Genomic DNA, 17943 nt, shown 5'->3' with positions numbered 1-17943 from the left:
TAAGAATGAGAATCCTGTTCCTAGTGCCCCCTTACTGAAGCCAACCACATCCCCTAGGCCAATGGGAAACTAATGCCTTCGCCCCCTTGTAGTGAGCAGGGCAGTGAAGGGTGGCTTCACATTAGGCAGCTCACTGAAAATCACTGAGGTGATTTATTAATTACTTGTTTTGTGGAACCTAAGTTGGTACCAATAACATTCCTGGTAGATACTGGAGCCCAAATTTCAGCTATTAAAACTGAAGATGCAGCACAAAGCAGCATAACTTTGTCTAAGCGGCATATGTTTGTTGCAGATGCTTTTGGTAATATTCAAGTGCAAACATTGGCTGCTGTTGTTTTGCAATTACCCGGGGAGGATACAGCCACTTCAGTAACGATGATTGTGGGACCATTTTCACTTAATCTTTTAAGACTTGATGTTCTGAAAGGTAAGGTGTAGGTTGATGATAAGGGGAGGAATTGGACATTTGGCACCCCATCTATACATATAAGGCTGTTACACGCTGCACCATTGCTCCCTCCCTCACGACTGATGAATGTCAAACCATATCTGTTACCCTTAGAGGCATGGGAAGGGATAATCCTAGTATTGGAGGAGTTAAAGGAATTAGGAATGATAGTGCCAGCTATCCTTTTAACTCCCCAGTATGGCTTGTTCATAAACCAAATGGGAAATGGAGACTAACTGTAGACTATCAAAGGCTTAATGTTAACTCAGGCCTATTAACAGCTACTGTGCCAAACATTGCCGAGCTTACAGCATCTATCCAGCTGTTAGTGTTTAAGGCTGCTAAGCATCAGGCTCTTGGCCCAGTCCATCCTTCTGACCCAGTCCAAATTGAATGGGGATTTTCCAAGTCAGGCTTATTGATACAATTTTGGCAAAAGGGCCCTGAAGGACCCACTTGACCTATTGGGTTCTACTCTCCCAGCTTTAAGGATGCCATGAAACAGTACTCCATCTGGGAAAAAGATTTGTTTATGGTCAGCTTAGCCCTGAAAGAGGCCAAATACACCATACATAAACAACCAATAGCGCTCAGAGGTCCTTTTAAGGTGATAAAACCTGTATTGACTGGGACACCACCCCCTGACAGGGTGGCACAATGAGCCTTGGTGAGGAAATGGTATGCTCAGATAGAACATTACTGCAATGTTTTTGAGGTTTCAGAGGGTGCTGCCAAGACCTTGGCTATTCAGGAAGAAGCTGCCTTGAAAACTGAAAACAGTACAATTTCCCCTGTGGTGCAAGTTGCCCCCCTGTTTTCAGAATATTTGGTTTACAGATGCCACTGCTAAATGAGAGGGTAATATATGGAAATATTGAGCTGCTGCCTTGCAAATAAAAACCAAATAAAAAATAATCACTGAAGGGGGAAGGTAACACTCAAGTGGGAGAATTGGTAGTGGTATGGTTGGGACAAAGCACCTGTGAATGGATGTTATCACCCGGTTACAATTGTATAGCCAGAGTGTAAACCTCATAATTGTTCAAGGTATAAGGGCAAGTGGAATCAGACCCATGTTCAGTTATCCACTGGCAGTTGGATACGATGTTCATATAATAATCACAAATGTATCAGTATTATGGCAAAGGATAAAGGGTTTAACTTGTCAGCTGGTTTTACTTGTCAGCGAGGTATTACTACTGCAGAGATGTATGTAACACAAGAGTTTCATTGGGCTTGGCGATACCCAAATGGAACCAGAGTCTCTTTCAAAGAATTCTGGTCCAGTACCAACCAAACAGGAAGTCCCTTAGTATCTAATTATTCCTGAAATCTAAATGCAGGGGCATGAAGATGCAGTTATAACTCCACCAGAGGTGTTACAGGTGGACCACTGGGAAACAAGGACACTTTATATTACGATGCCTCAAGTAAGGACAAAAAATGGATTGGTCCTTTCCCTAATGGAACCTGGGCCTTACAAGGCCGCTATTGGGTTTGTGGACAGTATGCCTACAACAAATTACCCCTAATTGGTCAGGAATATGTTATATAGGGTATATTTGGCCCTTATTTTTTCTCTTACCCCAAATTCAAGGAAATGCATTAAGAATCAGAGTATATGATGACCTAATAAGAGAAAAACCATCGATTGATACCTCCCTCACTGGTGGGAGAACTCAGAATTGGGGAAAGGATGAGTGGCCACCAGAATGAATTATACAGCATTATAGGCCAGCCACTTGGAACCCTAACAAAATGGCTAGTGGTGCTCGAGAACCTATCTATGATTTAAATCGCATCATCCGATTACAAGCCATCCTAGAAATTATCACCAGTGAGACTGCCCGTGCCCTTGATCTGTTGGCAGATCAGGCCACACAAATGTGAACAGGGATATTCCAACACCAAATGGTTCTTGATTACCTGCTAGCTGAAGAAGGGGGTGTCTGTGGTAAGCTAAATGATTCTAAATGTTCTTTAAAAATTGATACTAATGGTCAAGTTGTTAAACATATCACCTCAGGAATATGAAAACTGGCCCTTGTCCCTGTCCAGACCTGGGAGAGTTGGGATCTTGATCCATTCTCATGGCTTCCAGGTACCCCATGGGTCAAACACATCCTTTTCTATATGTTATGTGGTGTTGCATTGTTATTTTTCCTCCCATGTTTAATTCCATGTTTTGTACAGTTGATCCAACGCACTGTCTCAAGTATGCAATTCATAGCCACCATATCTTATGAAGATGTCAAACAGATCGGTGTGGTATTCTGGTATAAGCCTGAAACCCCGATTGTAAACATTGTATAAACTATGCTCTTTTCCACACTTTACTATTTTCTCTACCTTTCCACCACCATGGATGAAGAAGTGACAATCTTTGAGCCATGGGGTGGTGTAGAAGAAGGTGTAGAACCTGAACCTTCCTGAACCCCCTTGGCCCTTCAGGACTGGATCCCGAGGTTGTCCTGCACGTGCCACGTGATGGTGCTCAGGATGATCTGCTCCATAACCTTCCCCAGCACCAAGGTCAGGTTTACAGGCCTGTAGTTCCCCGGATCCTCCTTTCTGCCCTTGTTGTAGATGGGTGTCACATTGGCTATCCTTCAGTCTTATGGGACGGCTCCACTTTGCTAAGACCGTTGATAAATGATGGAGAGTGGCTTGGAGAGCTCCTCTGCCAGCTCCCTCAGTACCCTGGGTGGATCCCATCCAGCCCCATAGACTTGTGCACATCTAAATGGAACAGCAGGTCACTAACCATTTCCTCCTGGACTGTAGGGACTTCATTCTGCTCCTCCTTATCCCTGTCTTCCAGATCAGGGGGATGAGTACCCTGAGGGTAACTGGTCTTACTGTTAAAGACTGAGGAAAGAAAGCATTAAGTACCTCAGCCTTTTCCTCTCTATAACTCGAAAGTTATAAAGTAGGTATGTTTATTGCGCTCAGATGCACAGGGGATCGCTCCTCCACAAGCGTGCATGCCCGAAGTGAGGAACCATCTCACATTTATACAATAAAACAAATGAATATTCAATTAACGCCTATACATATTCGTTACCTAAACCCAACTTACTCTCGCTTCGTATGTTAATTAGCTTATCAGTCCTTTGCCAGGAATGTGGTGGTCTTGCAGGTTTGTAGGTGATTCATGTCCTTGTGACCATCTGATCTTCTCCAGCAAGGAGACTTAGCACTCCCTCTAGATAACATTGGAATGTCTCTCATCCTTTTCTCATCCTTTTTATAAATAGCCCCTTTGTTAGAGGAAGAAGGGTAGGCCTAGTCTCCTCAAAGCTGTGTGGCTATGTGGCCAGACACCACACCCATGACCAGTCACCATACCCACATTCCTTGAGCAGACATATACAATCACAGTCGATGTCCATTGTCCCTATTTCACACTATTTCTCCATATCACCTCATCCTTTGTGGCAATGTTCCCCACCTCATCCAGTAAAGGATGGAGATTATCCTTGGCACGCCTTTTTTTTCTAATGTATTTGTAAAAACATTTTTTGTTATCTTTTATGGCAGTGGCCAGCCTGAGTTCTAGATGGGCTTCCATCTCTCTGATCTTTGCCCTGCATAATCTCGTGACATCCTCATAGTCCTCCAGAGCTGCCTGCCCCTTCTTCCAAAAGTGATAAACTCTCCTTTTTACCCTGAATTCCATCCAAAGCTCTCTGTTCAGCCAGGCTGGTCTTCTCCCCCACGGGCTTGTCTTTTGACACATGGGGAAAGCCTGCTCCTGCACCTTTAAGACTACCTTCTTGAAGAATGTCAAGCCTTCCTGAACCCCCTTGGCCCTTCAGGACTGTCACCCAAGGGACTCTGTCAACCAGGCTCTTAAACAGTGTGGGAAAATCACTTGGGGGGAGAGGGGCGTAACTACAGAAAACTGGGGTCTAACAGAAGTTGTAGTGTTGTAGGCACCTTTTTAGGGTAAAACACAGTTGCCACTTTCAGGACGGTTGGCATGCATGGAATCTACTCCACCATAGTTCCCTAGGCAGCACAACCTGCTATCCTAGAGGAACAATGAAGGGTGGAGCGAAGTGGAGACACTGTGGCCAGGCTCTGCTGTACTCCCTTGCAGGACTGGGAAGTTGATGGTACCATACAGCTGATAAGCCACATAGCGGCAGTCAAATGGGAGATATAAGAGAAGATGTCTGTTGCTGAGCCAACAACTGTGGCAAAATCACTTTCCTTAGATGATCCTTGCCCATTATAATCTTGTTATAATACTAACGCACACCTCCATCCAAAGTTACCCACCTCCAAGGTACGACCACCCCTCATCGAGCATGCACTTTATATTTTTTATCGGCTATATATTTAAATGACAAGCGAGATAATTTTACACCAATCAATAATAAAAGAATGTATGACTAGACTCACTCAAGCTCCACCTGAGAGTAAAGAAAAGCATAAAAGTGAATGGGGGAGTGTAAGAGTCGGTCTAAAGAGAACAATATTGTCTCAACATTGCCAACGGAGACCTGGAGATGGAATGTGGTCCTCATGGACACCAAGACACAAAGGCCCTGGGAAAGAGAACTGCACGGTACGAGGAGTACTATGCCGTTCCCTGCCACCTGGGATTGAATAAGGCCGCATAACAGCTGTCCAGAAGATGGATCACAACCGTGGTCATAACAACGAACCAGAAAACAATACAAGAACACGCCTCCTGGTCTGAAGCTACCCGCCTCTGGGGCAAGATAACCTGGCTCAAGAGGGCAGAGACTGGCAGAAGTCCATGGACCAGAGGAGGAGCAAGGTGTGTTGCTTGGCATAAAAAAATGCCTTCTTAGCAACTGAACTTTGGAGATCTTCCCCACCAAGGATCACAATGATCGGAAGGACCGGCGGGACGCTGCCTGGACCTGGGACCATAGGGACGCCTTGGACCCGTGGTGGTAGCTATAATCCTCTTTCCTTTTCTTTTTACTTTACCTTTTATTCACTCTCTGTCTTTCTACCTATCGCATGCCGCTTTACGGGCAAACAATAAAATTGTGCTGTTTGATTGAAGCATAACCCCTTGGCATGGTTGCCTTGATTTTTGCACTTCGAGATCATAGTTAACGAACCATCACGAGTCCACTGAGTGGACCGTGACAGGGAGGGGGAGAGTGGGAAGACTCCATCGTAACGTCTGGGATCAGTCGACGGGCTGAACCTGTCTTCTCCCCCATAGGGACGCCTACTGGGTAAGAACTTTGTCTTATGTGCACTACATAACTAACTCACGCTAGCTGTTATTAGTGATTATAGTTTGGTTGTATATCATCTCAAGCTTGTTTCTGCAGACAGTCCCTATCACTGACAATCATGAACCTTAATTTGTCATGATTTCATATTAATAAAGAGTGTTATTCTGTAAACTGTTAGTTAGTCCTTCGTGGGCACTAGCAGTCACTGGCAGTGGGTAATGTATTCAAATAAAGTGGGAAGACCCACTAAGAGGTCCCCCTGATGCTGTTGGCATGTTTCCCTGAACAAGTCAGTGTCAAATTACCCTCCAATCCAGCAGGACTGTTCAGTGAAGTGTCCCTATAACAGGATGCTGACAGACTGATCGAGCACAAGGGTCTCGGCTTTCCTGGGACAGTGATAGACAGATCAAACACTAGAGGTCAGGAAAATCTCCCCCCCCCCCCCCCCCCCCCCCCTTTACATGACAATGATGCATAACCTCCTATTGCCCAAAACATAGTTTGGTTGTGTACCTCACTCAGAATCCAAGCTTACAACAAAACAAGGTAATGTACTCACAAGAATAATCTCATTCATTTTAAGGGAATTCTCATGTGAATAAAGTTACTCATGCACACACACGGGTAAGTAAAAGGCTATCAGAACCCACCTAATCCCCTATGCATGCTACCGCAGCACTGGATGTGACCTGCTATGTCCCTCTCTGGCTAGCAGAAAGGGAGTGGGTGGACTCTTGGCTCTCTCTTCCCCTTAATGCACATGCTCGTGCAGCTGAGCTGGCATGCAAGAAGGAAAAGTTATTCTAGGAAAAAGATTAGTGCAGCTTATTGCCTCCAGGGACCCAGGAAAAAGCAGGGATTTGAAGCATGATTTTGAGTCATAACTGTGTGCTGCCCTGCCCCTCTGCTCTTGTAGTTGTACTGCTCTCAGGCTCAGCTGCAAGGTGCTAGCACAGCTCACTGTGCAACATCCCATTCTGAATAGCCCCACAGAAACTCGGACATTGCAAGCATTTCCTCTCGTTCCCTCTTGAATCATGTTCTATTTAAGCTACTTTTTCTTAGAAGATCCATGTAACTATTGAACATTCTGGATTTTCCTTTTTTTTAAAATGGTTTCTGATGTATTCACTTATTGTATACATGCAGGCTGTTCAATTCAAGACATTGATCAAATATGCTTAACACCACCAACAGTTCTTCAGCAGATATCTTAGAATGTAAAAATTACAAAAGCATATAGCCAGCTGGCATATATAGCAAAATTAAATAACTGTTCATTTAAAATATAATTTTAAAGGGAAATATATCTCCCCCAGAATTTATTTGCACCGCTTTTCATGTGAATATTCCAATTTTGCATGCCTTCAGCATATTGTGACAGCAAAGTTCTAGTTTAGCATCACATTTACCGCTCACTCTCTGAACCTAGTTTCCCATATAGCATTAGCTTGGATAAAGTTATTTTACTGCAACTCTGACAAAAAAGTGCTTCCTTCACACGACACCATGAACAAGTGTTTACACCAGGCACTCAGGAAGGAGCCGGCATTTGCCCAACGCGGCCCCAAGGATTTTAAATAAATTATTAAGTTAGTGTTGCTGCGTGCACCCCATCAAGTTCTCCCACCCTTATGCAGGGCCGTCCTCCGCTCCAGTGGCGCCCCCGCCCACTCCCCGCCCGACAGACGCAGCGAATGCGGCGGGCCCCGCAACGCGACCAACCCGGGACAGCACCGCTGCCCGCGCGTCCTCCCCGCCGCGCCGCGCCGCCCGGGCGGTGCCCGCAGCCCCACGGAGGCGGCCGGCGCGGATCGGGTGCAGCACGCCGGAGAGCGCCGCTCCGGGCCAAGCCCCGCAGCCGGCCCACCAGCGATGCATGGACCGCGGAAGGCAGGGCAACCGCCTCGCACCGGCTTCCAACCCCTTCCCCGCCGCACGAGCCGGGGACGGGGGAGGCAATGTTTCAGTCGCCAAGCGGAGCAACGAGGCGCCGCGGGGAGTGAGGGAAGGAAAGGGCAAGGCAGAGCCCGCCCGCGGGGGTGGCGACGGAGGGGAAGCCCCTCACCTCCGCGGGGCGCGCGGCCGGCCGCCGAGCGAGCGCCGGTTCTCGCCCCACCCCACCCCCCCAGGCCAGAGGCTGCCGAAGTTTCTGCTGGGCGAGGTGCGAGGCGGAGGGACTGCCACCCTGCCTCCCGCGGCGGGGCCACCCCCCGCCCCGTGCGGCAGTAGGAGCCCCGCTCTCACCTGAAGTCGCTGTAGGGGTGGATGATCCAAAACCCCGCAGTTTTAACCCTTTCCTGCTCCTTCTCCACTGCCTTCTGGCTGCCGAACATGCGAAGGGAGAATTTGTTGACTCCCGGCTGCAACATGGAGGTGAACTGCCGCTGCATGAAGCCATACTGCCTCCGGGGACCCTCGGCATCCTCGAAGCCCACCACGGGCTCCTCTCCCCCGCCACCGTCCACTATGAAGCACACCGAATTGTCATGCTCCTTCACGACGACGACGCTGCCTCTGCCGCCAGGGCTGCTCTGCGCTTTCGCCGCCGGGGTCGCTGGCTTGGCTGGGAAGGAGTTAGCGCTGCCATCGTCCCGGCTGCCGGAAGAGGAGCTGCGCTTCCCAGCCTCCATGCTGCGGGGCGGGCGCGCCCCAGCCGCTGGAGAGCGCGGGGAAACCTCGCCGCCGCCGGTGCCCTTCAGCGACGCGGCTGGGCTGGGCTCAGCTCTGCGCCACCGCGCCGCCCGGCATGGCCAGCGCCACTGACTCTGAACCGCGCTCTCGCGCAGGGCTGGCACCGCTTCCCCTCGTCCGCCCCCTGCCAGCGGCCGCGCCACAACGCCCGCCTGACATTGAGCGAGCGCCCCGGAGTCCTTGAGGGGCTGAAGCACCCGGGCCGAGGGGAGGGGAAGGAGCCGGCGGGGAGGGGCGGGATCTGTCCTCGTGGCCGCGGCGCGCGTGGGCCTGGTGGCAACTCGACACGTGAGCGCAAGTGCGGAGGCCCGCGGGGCGGGGCCGGCCTCCCTCCTTCCATATGGCGGTGGCAGGCGGTGACACCTGAGGTCACGGTTGTCGGGTGGAGAGAGATGGGGAGGAGAGGGGCTTTTCGGCAGAACGTGGGGCTGCCCCAAGGTTCCCCGTCGGCAGCCCTGCCTGTTCTTCCAACAGAAATACAACAAAATGGGTGGGTTTGTATTTCACCTTGGGTGAACTGAGCAGTGAGGTTCTGGGTGGTAGTGTGCCTCCACACTGAGAGCGGGAAATAGTGGCTGGAAATGAAACTGTGGAGAGATCTCACAGGTTTGCGCTTTGCATGCAGCCTGTCTCTTGTGAAGCCTGTCTCATGCTTCTCATGGAGCAGATTGACTGGAAGAGAGCAAGAGGAATGTGTCTGCCTGGTAATGGAGCCGAGTGATGGCACCGGAGGTAGCACAGGCATTTTGGATTCATACTGCTGCAAATTAAATCAGAACCTATCCTTTTCTGATGCAGTGTGTGTGCAATAGCAAGAGAGATGGAGGGGGTGTAAGGAGGGAAGGCTAGGTTTTGAGTGACATTTGTTTTCACACACACAACAGTTTGCTCCAGTTAGACAACATTTCACTACCTCTGAGTGGCTGTTTCTGTGTTCCTGAACGTTACACAGACTGAAAACAGGTGGCTGAGCATGCGAGAATACGGGTGCGTGATGCATGGGCTGCTGCACATGCAGCTGGAGCACGCAGCGGTGCAATTCCTGCTGTGAAGGCATGACAGCATGCAGGAGGACTATGCCACCACGGATGCCTGCCTGTCTTACTGTAAAAGCATAAAATGGCAGGTGTACCCAAGTGCAGATACAAGTTTTTCACATATGCCAAGCGGTGATTTTGGTTTTGTTTGTTTGTAAACAGGGATATGGAGTCCATGCTCAGCTCACTCAACCTCATATTGAAGTGCATCAGTTATAATTAAGAAGCCTCCAGGAGACAGAGAAAAAGCTGTTGGACTGGAAAGAAGCAGAAGGTATTTCAAGCTTCCAGATAAAGCAAGTAAACTCAAAGGAAATGGGATATGTATTGCCTTGGGTATCTCTACACACATTATCTTGGGGACATTTGGAAGAGGGGTGGAAAGACACCCAAATTCTCAGGGGCACATTAACAATAAAGTATAGTATTTGGGGAGCTGTGGAGTGAGGTAGGATCTGAGAGAGCATCAAGTACTTCCAGTTCTGCCAATGGTAAGCAGCTGTTTACAAGCCATGAGCAAGGAGGGCCTTAGTCTCTCCTGAAAACTGAAATGTGTTGATATTTACCCCTAAAAGGTGTGAGTTTGGATTACAGAATGATGGGGAATCAATATCTTCAGATGATATCACAGGAGCTATAACATTATGCGTACCTGCAAAAGCATAAAGGCATGTTTTACAGCACATATGCATAGGTCCTGGGGCTCCACTGGGTTTGACATAGGTTTGCTTTTCACAAATTCTCAACACACTTCTAATTTTGCACATTAAAAAAATGTTAAGAATGAATTAGTAAAGTCTCCCAAGCTTGGCTCTGATATTTTCAATGGTATTTGTCACTTCGTTGTTACCCAGTTCCTCCTTTACAAAACAGATGTTTAAAACAAACTTGATAAATAGGTGTGCAAATCTGCACACCACAATTTGCACAGTGCAAATCAGGTGTGCTGGGGAGTTGTGTTTCAGAACTGGATCTGAAGGCTTTTCTCAGCAATTCCAACTCTAACAGAATGTTTATGCTTAGTGCACTCAAACACTCAAGGTTTGGATGATGTTAATGTGTTGTTAAGTGTGGAAGATGTTAATATTGACATGATGTTAATGTGGAAGAGGATGGCAAGTGTAGATGCACCAGGATGGATTGCTGGAGGCTGGGCAGTGACCAGCATAGGAAGGAATATGCTTGCAGTGTGATTGGTTAGAGCTGACATACATAAACCTTCCCCATCTGGAGTGATACTTTTCTGTATGATTTTTTCCTAAAATAGTGAAGACTCTGTGTACATCTGTTGATGGGTATTGCACAGCTGCTGATAGACAAAACCCTCTTACACCTCAGATGATGTCCTCCTCCTTCCCTCATCCAATGTCTGTCACCAAATTATAAAGTTAGAAATTATTATTGAAATAATATAATATTATTATATATTATTATATTATTGAAAGATGATGATTGCTAAGTGTTTACAAAGAGGAAGGCCTGCTCCAGGTGTTTCTAAGTTGTAGGAAGATCACCTTAAAAGCAAAATCTTCAAATTATTGAAAATCAAGAAGTTTCAGCTATTAAGCCAATGGGGGTGGGGGGGTAGGTGGGGGGTGGGGGGATGAACCCGAAGACTTTCAAAACAATGATTTAAATTTACACTACTTTTTAAAAATGTTTCAGAATATTTTTTAAAATTCAGAATGTTGAAAAGTGTTTTTATTTTTAATGAGTACTTTGGGGAAAACAATATGAATGTATAAATCTTTTCAATGTTGATTTAAATCTTCAGTTTTACCAGCAACTAAAAAGGAATCCAAAGGAGTCCAGAGATGATCTCAGCACTAATCTAGAGCTATATGTCACTTGCTATCTTTGAGATACCCATTTATGTAATTATTTTTCAAAGGTACTTTTTATTACTCATAGCTAGCTGTGCTGGTGGTAGGCACATTTCAATTACTAGCATGTGTAATTAGAAGAACACAAAGCACTATTCCCTATTGATTGCACTGCCTCAGAGATGCAGGCTAAATGGTGACATCAAACACACAACTGTGGATGGATTGTCCCAGTTATTCCTGTCAGACTTTCTGTTTCCCAGTTCACACCAGCAACTTTCTTGCAGCCAAACGCATCTCTACCGCACAGGAGGGGAATAAACTATCCCAACAGGCAGAAGCAAACATTACAATGTGCAGTTGAACAAATGTAATGTCCTGAATTACCACAAGTACTTGGGTGGAAGTACTGCTACTGCAGACACTGTCTGTTTAAGTTTGAAAGCAGATTCCCATAGTCTTTGACTTCTCCTATTTGGAAAGTAGATGAATTAGTGATTATAAATAAATTCCAACTCTAAGATGATTTTTCCCCTTTCCAGTGGTGATACCAAAATATGAGGTAGTGGAAATTGCCATAATGAAATCATACATGTTATAGAGTAAGTAGTGTCCTTTTATTAAAGAGAAATATGAATAAAATAACAAACAATTAGCAGCAAGAATGGAAAAAAAATGGTTGTTCTTTTCTTACTCTAGGCCACTACTGGGATAAAAGACATATGACCTTAGATATACACACTAAAATTAGATGGTTGGATAACTGATGTTGTTTTTTAACAATAGTGGGACTATGGCAGTGACAGATGGATGTGATATGGAGAAATAGTGTGAAATGGGGACAATGGACATCGATTGTGATTGTATATGTCTGCTCAAGGAATGTGGGTATGGTGACTGGTCATGGGTGTGGTGTCTGGTCACATAGGCACACAGCTTTGAGGAGACGACTACAGTTTTGAGGAGACGCCTGCCCTTCTTCCTCTAACAAAGGGGAGACGGGGAGACACCTGCCCTTCTTCCTCTAACAAAGGGGCTATTTAAAAAAGAATGAGAAAAGGATGAGAGATATTCCAATGCTATCTAGAGGGAGTGCTAAGTCTCCTTGCTGGAGAAGATCAGATGGTCACAAGGACATGAATCACCTACAAACCTGCAAGACCACCACATTCCAGGCAAAGGACTGATAAGCTAATTAACATACGAAGCGAGAGTAAGTTGGGTTTAGGTAACGAATATGTATAGGCGTTAATTGAATATTCATTTGTTTTATTGTATAAATGTGAGATGGTTCCTCACTTCGGGCATGCACGCTTGTGGAGGAGCGATCCCCTGTGCATCTGAGCGCAATAAACATACCTACTTTATAACTTTCGAGTTATAGAGTCTAATTCCGCACGTCAGATGTAGGGCAAATAAATCTTGTGGTGAGGGAATACGGGCAGCCTTTGCAGGCCTCTGTAAATGAACTACTGGATATGAATTCTATGCCTGAGCCTGATCCCCAGGTTGTCCTGCACGTGCCACGTGATGGTGCTCAGGATGATCTGCTCCATAACCTTCCCCAGCACCAAGGTCAGGTTTACAGGCCTGTAGTTCCCCGGATCCTCCTTTCTGCCCTTGTTGTAGATGGGTGTCACATTGGCTATCCTTCAGTCTTATGGGACGGCTCCACTTTGCTAAGACCGTTGATAAATGATGGAGAGTGGCTTGGAGAGCTCCTCTGCCAGCTCCCTCAGTACCCTGGGTGGATCCCATCCAGCCCCATAGACTTGTGCACATCTAAATGGAACAGCAGGTCACTAACCATTTCCTCCTGGACTGTAGGGACTTCATTCTGCTCCTCCTTATCCCTGTCTTCCAGATCAGGGGGATGAGTACCCTGAGGGTAACTGGTCTTACTGTTAAAGACTGAGGAAAGAAAGCATTAAGTACCTCAGCCTTTTCCTCTCTATAACTCGAAAGTTATAAAGTAGGTATGTTTATTGCGCTCAGATGCACAGGGGATCGCTCCTCCACAAGCGTGCATGCCCGAAGTGAGGAACCATCTCACATTTATACAATAAAACAAATGAATATTCAATTAACGCCTATACATATTCGTTACCTAAACCCAACTTACTCTCGCTTCGTATGTTAATTAGCTTATCAGTCCTTTGCCAGGAATGTGGTGGTCTTGCAGGTTTGTAGGTGATTCATGTCCTTGTGACCATCTGATCTTCTCCAGCAAGGAGACTTAGCACTCCCTCTAGATAACATTGGAATGTCTCTCATCCTTTTCTCATCCTTTTTATAAATAGCCCCTTTGTTAGAGGAAGAAGGGTAGGCCTAGTCTCCTCAAAGCTGTGTGGCTATGTGGCCAGACACCACACCCATGACCAGTCACCATACCCACATTCCTTGAGCAGACATATACAATCACAGTCGATGTCCATTGTCCCTATTTCACACTATTTCTCCATATCACCTCATCCTTTGTGGCAATGTTCCCCACCTCATCCAGTAAAGGATGGAGATTATCCTTGGCACGCCTTTTTTTTCTAATGTATTTGTAAAAACATTTTTTGTTATCTTTTATGGCAGTGGCCAGCCTGAGTTCTAGATGGGCTTCCATCTCTCTGATCTTTGCCCTGCATAATCTCGTGACATCCTCATAGTCCTCCAGAGCTGCCTGCCCCTTCTTCCAAAAGTGATAAACTCTCCTTTTTACCCTGAATTCCATCCAAAGCTCTCTGTTCAGCCAGGCTGGTCTTCTCCCCCACGGGCTTGTCTTTTGACACATGGGGAAAGCCTGCTCCTGCACCTTTAAGACTACCTTCTTGAAGAATGTCAAGCCTTCCTGAACCCCCTTGGCCCTTCAGGACTGTCACCCAAGGGACTCTGTCAACCAGGCTCTTAAACAGTGTGGGAAAATCACTTGGGGGGAGAGGGGCGTAACTACAGAAAACTGGGGTCTAACAGAAGTTGTAGTGTTGTAGGCACCTTTTTAGGGTAAAACACAGTTGCCACTTTCAGGACGGTTGGCATGCATGGAATCTACTCCACCATAGTTCCCTAGGCAGCACAACCTGCTATCCTAGAGGAACAATGAAGGGTGGAGCGAAGTGGAGACACTGTGGCCAGGCTCTGCTGTACTCCCTTGCAGGACTGGGAAGTTGATGGTACCATACAGCTGATAAGCCACATAGCGGCAGTCAAATGGGAGATATAAGAGAAGATGTCTGTTGCTGAGCCAACAACTGTGGCAAAATCACTTTCCTTAGATGATCCTTGCCCATTATAATCTTGTTATAATACTAACGCACACCTCCATCCAAAGTTACCCACCTCCAAGGTACGACCACCCCTCATCGAGCATGCACTTTATATTTTTTATCGGCTATATATTTAAATGACAAGCGAGATAATTTTACACCAATCAATAATAAAAGAATGTATGACTAGACTCACTCAAGCTCCACCTGAGAGTAAAGAAAAGCATAAAAGTGAATGGGGGAGTGTAAGAGTCGGTCTAAAGAGAACAATATTGTCTCAACATTGCCAACGGAGACCTGGAGATGGAATGTGGTCCTCATGGACACCAAGACACAAAGGCCCTGGGAAAGAGAACTGCACGGTACGAGGAGTACTATGCCGTTCCCTGCCACCTGGGATTGAATAAGGCCGCATAACAGCTGTCCAGAAGATGGATCACAACCGTGGTCATAACAACGAACCAGAAAACAATACAAGAACACGCCTCCTGGTCTGAAGCTACCCGCCTCTGGGGCAAGATAACCTGGCTCAAGAGGGCAGAGACTGGCAGAAGTCCATGGACCAGAGGAGGAGCAAGGTGTGTTGCTTGGCATAAAAAAATGCCTTCTTAGCAACTGAACTTTGGAGATCTTCCCCACCAAGGATCACAATGATCGGAAGGACCGGCGGGACGCTGCCTGGACCTGGGACCATAGGGACGCCTTGGACCCGTGGTGGTAGCTATAATCCTCTTTCCTTTTCTTTTTACTTTACCTTTTATTCACTCTCTGTCTTTCTACCTATCGCATGCCGCTTTACGGGCAAACAATAAAATTGTGCTGTTTGATTGAAGCATAACCCCTTGGCATGGTCGCCTTGATTTTTGCACTTCGAGATCATAGTTAACGAACCATCACGAGTCCACTGAGTGGACCGTGACAGGGAGGGGGAGAGTGGGAAGACTCCATCGTAACGTCTGGGATCAGTCGACGGGCTGAACCTGTCTTCTCCCCCATAGGGACGCCTACTGGGTAAGAACTTTGTCTTATGTGCACTACATAACTAACTCACGCTAGCTGTTATTAGTGATTATAGTTTGGTTGTATATCATCTCAAGCTTGTTTCTGCAGACAGTCCCTATCACTGACAATCATGAACCTTAATTTGTCATGATTTCATATTAATAAAGAGTGTTATTCTGTAAACTGTTAGTTAGTCCTTCGTGGGCACTAGCAGTCACTGGCAGTGGGTAATGTATTCAAATAAAGTGGGAAGACCCACTAAGAGGTCCCCCTGATGCTGTTGGCATGTTTCCCTGAACAAGTCAGTGTCAAATTACCCTCCAATCCAGCAGGACTGTTCAGTGAAGTGTCCCTATAACAGGATGCTGACAGACTGATCGAGCACAAGGGTCTCGGCTTTCCTGGGACAGTGATAGACAGATCAAACACTAGAGGTCAGGAAAATCTCCCCCCCCCCCCCCCCCCTTTACATGACAATGATGCATAACCTCCTATTGCCCAAAACATAGTTTGGTTGTGTACCTCACTCAGAATCCAAGCTTACAACAAAACAAGGTAATGTACTCACAAGAATAATCTCATTCATTTTAAGGGAATTCTCATGTGAATAAAGTTACTCATGCACACACACGGGTAAGTAAAAGGCTATCAGAACCCACCTAATCCCCTATGCATGCTACCGCAGCACTGGATGTGACCTGCTATGTCCCTCTCTGGCTAGCAGAAAGGGAGTGGGTGGACTCTTGGCTCTCTCTTCCCCTTAATGCACATGCTCGTGCAGCTGAGCTGGCATGCAAGAAGGAAAAGTTATTCTAGGAAAAAGATTAGTGCAGCTTATTGCCTCCAGGGACCCAGGAAAAAGCAGGGATTTGAAGCATGATTTTGAGTCATAACTGTGTGCTGCCCTGCCCCTCTGCTCTTGTAGTTGTACTGCTCTCAGGCTCAGCTGCAAGGTGCTAGCACAGCTCACTGTGCAACATCCCATTCTGAATAGCCCCACAGAAACTCGGACATTGCAAGCATTTCCTCTCGTTCCCTCTTGAATCATGTTCTATTTAAGCTACTTTTTCTTAGAAGATCCATGTAACTATTGAACATTCTGGATTTTCCTTTTTTTTAAAATGGTTTCTGATGTATTCACTTATTGTATACATGCAGGCTGTTCAATTCAAGACATTGATCAAATATGCTTAACACCACCAACAGTTCTTCAGCAGATATCTTAGAATGTAAAAATTACAAAAGCATATAGCCAGCTGGCATATATAGCAAAATTAAATAACTGTTCATTTAAAATATAATTTTAAAGGGAAATATATCTCCCCCAGAATTTATTTGCACCGCTTTTCATGTGAATATTCCAATTTTGCATGCCTTCAGCATATTGTGACAGCAAAGTTCTAGTTTAGAGTGACAAACAGGCCGAAGTCAGACCTCTGGAAGTGCAAGGTAGCGGTTCTGCTGACCCCCCTCTTTACTTCTCCAAGAATCGAATACTCTGTCATCGCATGGTCTCTATTCCCAAGATTTTGTCAACCACCACATCAGCCACCAGTCCTTCTCTGTTTGTAAACAGCAGGTCCAGTGGGGCATCTCCCCTGGTTGACACACTGACTAGCTATGTCACGAAGTTGTCTTCCACACGCTCCAGGAACCTCCTAGACTTTTTCTTCTCTGCTGTGCTGTATTTCAAGCAGACATCCAGTAAGTTGAAGTCCCCCATAAGAACAAGGGCTAGCAACCTTGAGACTTCTCCCAGTTGCTTGTAGAATATATCTCTTCATCTTGGTTGGGCAGTCTATAACAGACTCCCACCAGGATATCCACTTTGTCGGCCTTCCTCCGATCCTTACCCATAAACATTCCACCTTGTTGTTACCATCATTTAGCTCTAGGCAGTCAAAACACTCCCTGACATTCAGAGCTAACCCACTGCTTCTTCTTCTTTGCCTATCCTTTCTGAAGAGTTTGTAGCCATCTATTGCAGCACTCTAGTCATGTGAGGTATCCCACCATGTTTCCATGATAGCAACAATGTCATAGTCTTCCTGTTGCACAATGGCTTCCAGGTCCTCCTGTTTGTTACCCATGCTTCAGGCATTGGTATAGATGCACTTCAGCTGTGCTATCAATCTCGCCTCCAACATTGGGATGCTGCCCTCAGGCTCATCTCTAATGAGCTTGGTTTTATCCATTTCCCTCTTCAAATCTAGTTTAAAGCTCTCTCAATGAGCCCTGCTAACTCCTGACCTAGAATCCTTTCCCCCCTTTGAGACAGGTGAACCTCATCTGTTGCCAACAGGCCTGGTGCTGTATAAACTGACCCATGATCAAAAAATCCAAAATTTAGCCAGTGACACCAGGCCCAGAGCCATGTATTGATCTGTGTAATCTTCTGATTACATGCCCCATCGTTCCCTGCAACTGCAAGGACAGAAGAAAACACTACTTATG

General features: G+C 46.4%; 1 protein-coding gene across 1 annotated transcript in view; it reads right to left on the bottom strand.

Annotated features, from left to right (window-relative positions):
- The window catches only part of LOC129783009 (potassium/sodium hyperpolarization-activated cyclic nucleotide-gated channel 1-like), a 204705-nt gene extending 194966 nt beyond the window's left edge, over window positions 1-9739 (bottom strand). Inside the window, exon 1 of the mRNA XM_055792628.1 lies at window positions 7927-9739. Coding sequence (XP_055648603.1) covers window positions 7927-8312 — 386 coding nt within the window. The 5' untranslated portion in view covers window positions 8313-9739. The remainder of the gene's footprint in view (window positions 1-7926) is intronic.
- Between the last annotated feature and the right edge of the window lie 8204 nt (window positions 9740-17943).

Source organism: Falco peregrinus, chromosome W (genome assembly GCF_023634155.1).
Source record: "Falco peregrinus isolate bFalPer1 chromosome W, bFalPer1.pri, whole genome shotgun sequence".
Classification (NCBI taxonomy): Eukaryota; Metazoa; Chordata; class Aves; order Falconiformes; family Falconidae; genus Falco; species Falco peregrinus.
This window is presented reverse-complemented; position numbering and strand designations above follow the sequence as displayed.